Below are 10,617 nucleotides of genomic sequence, written 5' to 3' on the forward strand. Positions count from 1 at the left end.
GTCATCGGCAAACTTGGCCAGTCCACTCCTGACTCCAATGTCCACATCATTAATGAAGATGTTGAACAGTATGGGTCCCAGGACAGAGCCTTGAGGGACCCCACTGGGTCCCTCATGCAGGGCTTGCAAGATTGTCAGTATCTCCTGTTCTGGCACCACTAGTTGGAGGCACTCGGGTCCTTGGGCAGACCTGGGAAGCTTTCGCACTAGGACTCCTTGCTTAATGCTTAGTTCAGGCCACACTGCCTGGTATTGCTTTAAGTGGGGATGATATTGCCCGTCTTCAGGAAACTCCTTGCTCGCAAGTTCCTTCCACCATGTCAGTTGTTTGATGTCAGCATCCTTCTGTTGTTTTTCCCACTAATCTGTCAGCCTGCTGGCTTCCCTCAAATCTGGGGCTGGTTCACTCTTGGCTGTCCCAGTGGTTGGTAGTGGTTGTAGGGCCATTGTGGCTGCTGCAGGGTCGCCTTCCATTGTGATGAGTCACAGAACAAAAAATTGGCGTTTCATGGCTGTCCCTTGGGGTGATGTCCCACCTGGTAGTTGGATGCTTCTGTGCTTTGCTCTTGGCTGCCTCTGCTATTGGTAGTGTCTGTATCCTCACTGCCTCACCCTCCAGTCGACTATCCATCGGGTGAGGCCTACAGGATCATGCATCAGCATTCTGGGGCTGTTGCCCTGGGCAATGCAGTATCTGGTAGTTGAACTCCACTAGCTGTTCTAGCCACCTGGCCAGTTGTCCTTCAGGTTGTTGAAAATTGTGCAGTCACTGAAGAGAGCTATGGTCTGTTCTTAGCGTGAAGTGCCTTCCCATGAGGAAGTGCCAGAAGTGCTTTGTTAATGCCACAGTGGAAAGCAATTCCTTTCTGGTGGATTCATATTAGCATTCAGCTTTGTTTACGGTTTGGCTGGCATAGGCAATTACTCTTTCTTCTCCTTCTTCAACTCGTGACAACACAGCTCCAATGCCCACATCACTTGCATCAGTATCCGTCACAAAAGGTAACTGAGGGCCAGGGTATGCTAGAACAGGGGATGACATTAACCTTTGCTTGAGCTCCTGGAAGGCATCTTGGCATTCCCTTGTCCAAATGAACTTTGCCTTATCAGAAAGTTTATGCAAGGGGCTTGCAATGGTAGCAAAACCCACCAAAAATCTCTTGTAGTAGGAAGCTAGACCCAGAAAGCTGCACAATTCTTTCACATTTTGGGGTACTGGCCAAGTCTTAATGGTCTTCACCTTCCCTGGGTCTGGGCCAACCCCCTCTGTGGAGATCACATGTCCCATAAAATTCACTTCCCTGCAGAACAGCTGATACTTGGTGGGCTTAATCTTCAGATTGGCCTCTCTCAGCCTCTTGAGTACAGCTTTCAGTTTCTGCAGGTGCAGATATCATCCAGGTAGACCAAGCAGGAGGTCCCTTGTAAATCTGCTAATATGATATCCATCAGTGTCTGAAATGTACCAGGAGCATTGTACAACCCAAAGGGCATGATATTAAACTCAAAAAGCCCCTTCTTGGTGTAGAAGGCTGTCTTAGCTCTGTCTTCTGGGAATACTTTCACCTGCCAGTACCAACTAGCTAAGTCAAAGGTGGAGAACCATCGGGCTCTGGCCAGGAGGTTCAATGCATCATCCATTTGAGGTAGGAGGTGGGCATCCTTAACAGTAATGTCATTCAGTTTGCAATAATCCACACAAACCCGCATGTCGCCACCTTTCTTCCTCACAAGCACCACAGGGCCAGCTGGCAGAGGGCCTGATAATGCTCCTTTCCTACATCTCTTGTAGTTGCTGGTCAAATTCTCACTGGAAATAAATGGGTACCCTTCAGGGCCCCTGTTTGATGGGTCTGGCACTGTCTGTGTCAATCCAGTGCTTTATTAAACCTGCCCAGCCTAGATCATGGTCCCCCAGGCTGAATACGCTGGCGTACTTCAGTAGCACCTCTTGCACTGCCTCTACTTATTCTAGTTCCAGGCCACGATGGCCTAGCTTGAACTCACATGTCTATCATCCTGCAGTCCACTGGAGGTTCTTATCTGGCTCCCCACAGTGAGTTTTTGTCCACACTCAGTGCTCATATAGCAGCTGACCACTGAGTCACAGGGTCTCCTTGCAGGACAGCTATGCCAGTTTCGAATATCCCAATTACAGTACCCTGATATGCAACCTGAGGCTCTGATGACGTATTGGCTATGCATACTGGAATTTCACCCCAGTGGCTCTTAACCATTGCAGTTCCAACTAGGAGCCCCACTTCCTTGTTAGACTTCGGTTCAAACAAACCCTCTTCATCCTTTCGGCACCATCTCTTCAATCTGCCCATGATCATCATTTCACTTCTAGGAGGTACTATCTGACTTTCCTCCACTACCACTTCACACACTTCAGTTTGACTATCTGTAATGTACAGGGGAAAACATTGGCCCAGCAAGGAAAAGGAACAGTCAGCAAAGTTTATGGTGGCTTGGAATTGTTCTAGCAAGTACATTTCCAACAAGGCATCTTGCCTGGCATCTTTCAATACAAGGAATGTGTAAGGTAGTTGCAGGTCTTGGAAGTAGATGGTTGTACCCCACTCCCCCAGTATTGGGAGCATTTCCCCATTAGCTGCCTTGACTACTAGACTACAGGGTTGTAGGCCACTTTGTATCCCGGATGTAGCTTGTGCCCATACTTGGTGATGTACAAGGCATACCTGGGCACCTGAATCTAGGAGAAATTGGCAAGGGACCCTTCCTAGCTTTCCTTCCAGGTAATACCCCAAACCAGCAGACTTAAAAACTACTAGATCCTCTTGTGGGTGTTGGGTTGTATCAGCAGTGCATGGGCCCTTCTCCACTGCCTGCCTTAGTTTCCCTGCCTGGGATACCACCTTCTCTCTGAACAGTCCCTCCAGAAATGGTCACGGTCACCACAGTGCCAGCACCCGCCAGCAGTCTCTTGTTGTAACTCCAGTTGCCATGGTCTAGGCGGGCCCCCACTGCCACATCTGTTTGGGCCCTGACTTTCCAGAGCTTGGTGGAGTTTGTCCATTGCACCCTTAAGGGTCTGCATAGTCTCCATTATTGCTTGCAGGACTGACAGTTCTGGGGTCAGGGTGTTCACTGCTGGCTCATCTTCACTAGTATGTACTTGTACTCTGGGCTTATTGCCTTTGGGACTCGGGCCCTGCATCCTCTCTGCCAGCTCCAAGTTAGTGGCAAGGTGTATGGTTGCCTCCAGGCTCTGGGGTCTTCCTAGCCAAAGCTGAGCCTTTGCCTCCCCACTGCAGGCATGTTGGATGAAATGGTCTCAGGCCAGTGTGTCATGTACGTCTGAGCTAAACCACAGGAAGGCCTTTATGGCTAATCATCTGAGAGCTAGGCCAAAGTCCTGGGCTAACTCACTGGGTGACCTTAGTTGCTCTTCCCTACACTTAAAGCCTTCTCTCTGGGGCTTGGGACCCCACTGGGTCCCTAGGAACCTCCTTCATCCCCATAGTTTCTACTCTAGACCTACAGAAGTTCCTGGGAGCAGCAGATCTCAGGCGGGTGATGTTACCTCAGCAGCATCCCTACACCAGCTGCTGACTCAGCACCTCCAGGCCTGCTCTTATGCTAAGGCTCCTCAGCCCGGCTCCAATCAAGTGGCCTGTCTTATGACTGCCTGACTGGTTCTGCAGTCACCTGCAGACTGCCTCACAGCCTGCTCAAGCCCTTAAAGTGGCAAGCACCCACCTTCACCCTTAAAATCCTTCCAAGAAGGGGTGTCTTTCTCCCACTCCCCTTTCAGGCCCTCTACAGCCTGCACCAGCCCTCAAAGTGGCAAGCACCCACAGGTGCACCATCACACTCATGCATTAGTGTCCCTGTGCTTCAAAATGGTGGCAGGGCACTGTAACTAAAGTTTGTTCAACGAGCTTTAGATAAAGTACCCCAGCCACCATTTTGAAGTGTGGAGATACTGATACACAAGATATTTTAGGTGCTGTAAATTAGAGCCGCTCTTGGAGCCTCTCTAATTAAAGCACCCCACCCCCACCCTTGGAGCACACGTAAAAATGCCCTGAGCCATTGATTACTACCTGTGGAGCCTGATGATCCAACCAGCTTTCTATTTACCTTATAGTCCATTCATCTAACCCATACTTCCCCAGCTTGCTTACAAGAATGCCATGGGAGACTATATCAAAAGCCTTGCTAAAGTCAAGGTATATTATGTCCACTGCTTTCCCTGCATCCACAGAGTCAATTATCTTATAAAAGGAAATCAGGTCGGTAAGGCATGACTTGTACTTGGTGAATCCATACTGAATGTTCCTAATCACCCTCTTCCCCTCCAAGTGCTTAGAAATGGATTTCATGAGGACCTGCTCTATGATTTTTTCAGGGACTGAGGTGAGGCTGACTGGCCTGTAGTTTCCCAAATCTTGCTTTCTCACTTTCTTAAAGGTGGGCACTATATTTGCTCTGTTTCAATCAACTGGGACCTCCCCGATCCTCAGAGATAATGGCCAGATGTCAGGGTGATTGAACCCCCCATGAGAACCAGGGCCTGTGATCAGGAAACTTCCACTAGTTGTTTGAAGAAAACCTCATTGACCTCATCCTCCTGGTCTGGTGGTCTGTAGCAGATACCCACCACAACATCACCCTTGTAGTTCTCTCCTCTGACCCTAACCCAGAGACTTCCAATAGGTCTCTCTCCAGTCTCATACTAGAGCTCTGAGCAACCATACAGCTCTTTTACATAAAGTCCACTCCTCTTCTTCTCCCCTGGCTGTCTTTCCTAAACAGTCTGTACTTATCTATGATAGTGCTTCAGTAATGCAAGCTATCCCACCAAGTCTTTGTTATTCCAGTCACATCATAGTTCTGTGACTCTGTGATGACTTCCAGTTCGTCCTGCTTGTTTCCCAGGCTCCATGCATCTGTGTACAGACACCTGAGATAACTAGTTGATTGCCCTACTTTCTTAAGAAGAATGAGAAGGCCTCCCCTGTTGCATCCTCCTGCTTGCACATCCTTTAGGTAATCTATTTCCTCACTTTACCTCAGGGCTTTGGTTTCCATCCCTTGGCAAACCTAATTTAAAGCCCTCCACACTAGGTTATCTTTCCTATAAAAGGATCTACTTCTTGTAATTAAATAGTGAAAGAAGGTTCACTGTCTAAGAAGCCCATAACTGTGTTTGGGGCTAAATAAGCTCCAGTGGCCAAAGGCTAGGTGTTTTCTTAGGTATTTTTAATGGGCATGAATGAATGGAGCATGTATATGAAATATGCTCTTCTCACCCCTCAGTCCTACTTCGTTAATGTACATATTCTGTGCTGTGTCTGGCCCCCCAGAATAGCTTTGTTTTTTCCTTCCACAGGTTTCCTGTAACTGTCTTCCTGGCTACAGCGGAGATGGTCAAAAACAATGTGATGCCATCAATCTTTGCAAGGAGGTTTGTCAGTACTTTCCTGTTACTAAAGTCAAAGAGCTCTTATTCATACTTCCCATTAAAAGGAAATTATTCAAAATTATCCATAAACCAGTATTTGAGAATGAACTAACTTACCTTTCATTAATGCCATGTTGAATTATATTGATATTCATGCTAGAAAATTGCTTCCCAGTGGAATTAATTGGTGTACAAAGATCAGGTTCTCTCTCGGTCCTAGAAGTGGACTCTGAGTCTCCACATAGGTGCAGAAATTTACCTCTTTCATATTCAACTGCCACATTTGCTCAAATACAAGATGAGGTCCTTCCCCTATCAACTGGCATGGGGGAAAAAGCCCCTCTTCTTATAATGACATACAAGGAAACCTCATTATATATATTGTCTAGCATTAAACTGCTGCCAAAAGCAGCATGTGCTCAGCAACGGAAACCAACTATGAAGTTAATTAAATGCAGCCAACACAGAGCATAAGTATAAAACACATGGCCCTTTTTTAATTGAAAACACATTTATCATTGTATATATACAAAACTTCACATATTAAACATCATTTTAACAGAACTTCATATAACAAAATAACAAATGATAAACCTACATATGTTAAAAACCTTAACAACCTACATCTACTTCCCACCTAAACCCCTAAAAAAAACTTTATTTCTTCATAAGGTACCCCATAGCTATCATTTAAGTTCCCTCTGTAAAAACTGTTAAGTTCTAAAAACTCCTGTAACACTTTTGGGACTCCTCTCTTTTAGTTCAGTGAAATAAATGTGACCATTCCTTTTTCCTCCATTTCTTTCTGCTACCTCTTCTCCAATTTCTTCCTGGTCCCAGTCAATGTAGTTTCAGTTCATACAGTCCCAACTTCAGGCACTCTCAGTGAAAGCCAACTCCTTAAACACCCAGAGGTTTCTTATTTTCCATATATTGGTTTTAACACATGCTAACAGTGTTCTCAATACTGTTTCCTCAGGCCCCTTTGGTATGAATCCATATAGTACCATCTCTTTTGATAAGGAATGAATTATTTTTGTGACCTCAAAAAGAGATGTTCCATTTCCCACATACCCTTTGCATATGTGTATTCCCAAAACACATGTACCACCATTTCTTTTTCCTGGCATCTCTCCCTTGGATAAGTTACTGATATAAACAAATGCCATTTATATTGCACCCTGTCACTGGCAAGATATTTTTCACGATCAACCAACATAGATCAGCATGATCCCGTTTTTGTTGTTTGTTAGCCACCACCCTCTGCACCTTTTTCACTTGTCTTTCTGTGACATTTGTCACCGGCACCATTCTGTCCCCTTCCTTACAATTTTTGTGATGGGAACCTACCACGAGGATAGGTTAATGCAGCTGATCTGAATAAGAGATATGTTAGTGCCCATTAAGTACAATTCCCCTCATTGCCAACTCTTTTTCATGTCATGGTGAGCCATGAAATTGTATACAGTTCGCCCAGAATCCTTAGGTTGCACCTGCTCTTAGACTAGTGCATCTGGTTAGTGTTGGTGGCAGAGTGCCAAGAAATACCAAAGTGTTTTATTTGCAGGAAAGAAGGATGCTTACAGTGCTGATGCCCGTGGTCTTTCTCAAATAAAGCTACATCTGCAGAGGACCACTAGAGACAGGAAAAGGAAAGTAAGGAAGAAGATGTTGAGTCAGAATGTGTGACAGTGGGGGTAACACCATAAGAAGGAAGAACCTGGGAGGAAGAGAGTGAAATTTTAGTAGGTGACATGGTGCAGCTGGTAACAAAGGAGGGGAGAGAAAGAAAAATAAGTGGGACAAGTGACTTGAGACAGAGGAGACAGAAGGGCAAGAGGAGAGAACAAACAGGAAGAAGAAGGAGTGAGGATAGAGCAGGAGAAAGAAGAGAGCCAAATTGGGAAAAGAAAGAAATCACATGCTATGAAGTTTAGAAAAAAGAAGGTGGACAAGCCGGGAGGAAGGGGGGAATTTAAATGGACAAGCATAACAGCTGGAGTACTGCATCCAGTTCTGGGCACTGCACTGCAAGAGGGATGTGGACAACATGGAGAGGGTCCAGAGGAGGGCCAGCTGCATGATCAGGGGACAACAGGGCAGGCCCTATGAGGAGAGGCTGCGGGACCTGAACCTGTTCAGCCTCCACAAGAGAAGGCTGAGGGGGGATCTTGTGGCCTGTTATAAACTAGTCAGGGGGGATCAGCAGGCATTGGGGGAGTCACTGTTTCCCCGAGCACCACCAGGAGTGACCAGGAATAACGGTCACAAGCTGGCAGAGGATAGGTTTAGGTTAGATATCAGGAGGCGCTACTTCACGGTCAGGGCAGCTAGGGTCTGGAACCAACTTCCAAGAGAAGTGGTGCTGGCTCCTACCCTGGGGGTCTTTAAGAGGAGGCTAAATGAATACCTTGTTGGGGTCGTTTGACCCCAGTAGTCTTTCCTGCCACAGCAGGGGGTCAGACTTGATGATCTGCTCAGGTACCTTCCGACCCAACTAACTATGAAACTATGAAACTATGACATTGGTGTCTTGCATCTATAAATGTCAGGAGTGTGTTATCAAGGAAGAGGTGGGATAAGATTATACCAATACTAAGTGGGGTAAAAGTGGATATAATATGTTTTCAGGAGTGTGTAATCCCATGGCAGAGGGATTATAAGCATTTTGTAAAGAGATGGGGACCATCATGGTGGGTAGGGTCAGATACAAACACAGCAGTTGGAGTCACAGTTTTGGTCAAGGGTGAGGCAGTGGAAGTGTGGCAAGTGGAAGTGATTGGAAGGGAGATTGCAACAGATAGTGGTGGAGTTTGAAAAGGAAGTGTTAGAGATTTTTAATATATATGCACCAGCTGAAAGAGAAGGAAGGATTGCCCTATTTAAGAAATTAGACGTGCATGTAGGTGAAGGTAGGCAGCAAATTTTGGTGGGAGATTTCAATTGCATTATTGAGAAGGGGGATAGGAGAGGGGATGGAGGGAAGGGAAAGCTAGACAGCTTGTCAAAAGTATGGATTAATATAATGAAAGAGGTTTAAAAGATGTATGGGCCAGTGAGAAGGTGTTTACAAGGGTGGAAATGAGTGGGAGACAAGTATTGTGGATTGATTTTATATTAATGTCAAACAGGCTCGGGACTGGAAAGGAGATCTTAGGTGTAACCTTCAGTGATCATCAGATGCTGAGAATGGAAATGAGTTTAGAAAAAATGAAGGTAGGGAGAAAGGGATGTGGAAGTTAAATGTGCAGTTATTACAAGATAAGGAGACTTGTCAAGAATATGTGGAACTGTATCAAGGATGGAGATGGAGAACTCTGAAGAGATATTACAGAAGCTCTGGGATAGAAAGTGAAGAACAAGAGAATTTTTCAGCAATATTGGTTGAAGAGAAGTGAAGAAGAGGGTGGAAGAGCTAGAAGAAATGCAGGCAAAGAAGCAGGAATTATTAAAGGAGGTAGTAAGAGTGAAAGAAGAACTGGAAGACATGAAGCGACGGACTGAAGAATGGTTCAAAAGGAAAATGAATGAGAGAATCTTTCTGACCAGAAGACATTGGGTGGAAAAGGGGGAAGGATGATATAAGTATTTTTCAGTGAACTTGAGGGAAAGAAGGAAGGAAGTGAAAGCAGGAGGAACTGAAAAAGGAATCCAAATAGAAGAGAGTGTGAAGGTGATGGGTGTGGCAGCAGAGTTTTATGAAGTGTTGTTCAAAAGATGGGGAAGTGGATGATGGACAAATGAAGGTGTTCCTTAAGGGGATAAAGGGAGGGATAGAAGATGGAAAGAAACAAAAATCGGAGAAGTTAAGTGTGAGAGGTAGACTGCTTAAAAACTTGCAAGGGGGAAGGCACCGGGAGGAAAAAGACTTCTGGTGGTATTCCGTGAAAAATGTTAGCAGTGGCTGGGGACAGATATAATAGAGCCATACTGGGAAATAATGGAAGATAGGGAGATGGGAGAATTTTACAGAAGCTGTGGTAATTATGTTTAATCAGGGAAAGCAAGACTTGTTAGGCAACTGAAGGCCAATAACCCTTTTAAACACAGACAACAAATTGATGACAAAAGTATTGTCCAAAAAATGTGTGACTGTTTAGCACAGGGGTGAGCAAAATATGGCCCTTGGGCTGGATTCAGCCCATCAAGAGATTTTATCCGGTGCACAGTGGGTCCCTTGGCCCTGCCTGGCCCAGGTTTAGGGAGCATCCCAGGCCATGGTGCATGTGGCTGGTCCCACCACCCCGGGTGCACAGGAGGGCTGGGGCAGTGCAGCGACCTAACTCCACTTCCTGGCAGCACCAGTGGTGGTGGCTCCTTCTGGCTGCTGCTCCCAGTGTTGCCACCAACACCAGACCTGTCCCTGCTGCCCAGGCCCCTGGCCTGTCTGCCCTGCACCCACCATAGCGGGCGCTGCATGAAGCAGGTGGGTGGGGTCTCCATGAAGACTGACCTGAGACTCCTGCAGGCAGGATGCATTCATCCAGGTAGAGGGGATGAGGCTGCAGGTGGGCAGTGGCATCTGGGAGTGGGATGGGCAGGTGGGATGCATCCCAATGAGCTCAGTTATATGGTATGTGGTGCTGCAAATATGTTTGCAGCACCACATACCACACAATCCAACGTTCTCCATGCTGCAAGGGCATGCTGCCTGAGTGTGTGCTGCACTGGGTTTTTTTCCATTGGTTTTGTTATCCAGGGATAAAAAAAAGAATGAGGAGGAAAAATGATGCAACGCATGCTCGGCCAGCACACACTACTGAAAAGTGAAGCTGGGCTTCCTGGAGTGATGCTGCAGGTGACGGCCAGGCTCTGTGTGGCAGAATCTCCATGGCTGCAACCCCAAGAGGACCCCAGGACCCAGCCTCCCTTACCCCACCCAGGGCAACTTGCTGCATGCCAAAGCGCGTGTGGCATGGGTGTTCCCCAGGGACAAGTTCCTGCAGCACAAGATGTGCTGCTGCTAGTTGTCCCTAGGGAACCAAACATCCATAGTTTCATAGTTTGTAGGGTCAGAAGGGACCTGAGCAGATCATCAAGTCCAACCCCCTGCCATGCCAGGAAAGAGTACTGGGGTCAAACAACCCCGGCAGGGTGTTCATCCAGCCTCCTCTTAAAGACCCCCAGGGTAGGGGCCAGCACCACTTCTCTTGGAAGTTGGTTCCAGATCCTAGCCGCCCTGACAG

At 46.7% G+C, this 10,617-nt stretch overlaps 1 protein-coding gene across 1 annotated transcript in view; it reads left to right on the forward strand.

Annotated features, from left to right (window-relative positions):
- Positions 1-10,617, forward strand: part of LOC109318265 (stabilin-1-like) — a 449,042-nt gene that overhangs the window by 33,589 nt on the left and 404,836 nt on the right. The window contains exon 12 of the mRNA XM_019547392.1: positions 5,360-5,434. Within this exon, the coding sequence (XP_019402937.1) occupies positions 5,360-5,434 (75 nt within the window). The remainder of the gene's footprint in view (positions 1-5,359; positions 5,435-10,617) is intronic.

Source organism: Crocodylus porosus, unplaced genomic scaffold (assembly GCF_001723895.1).
Source record: "Crocodylus porosus isolate Cpor-Errol unplaced genomic scaffold, CroPor_comp1, whole genome shotgun sequence".
NCBI classification, from domain to species: domain Eukaryota; kingdom Metazoa; phylum Chordata; order Crocodylia; family Crocodylidae; genus Crocodylus; species Crocodylus porosus.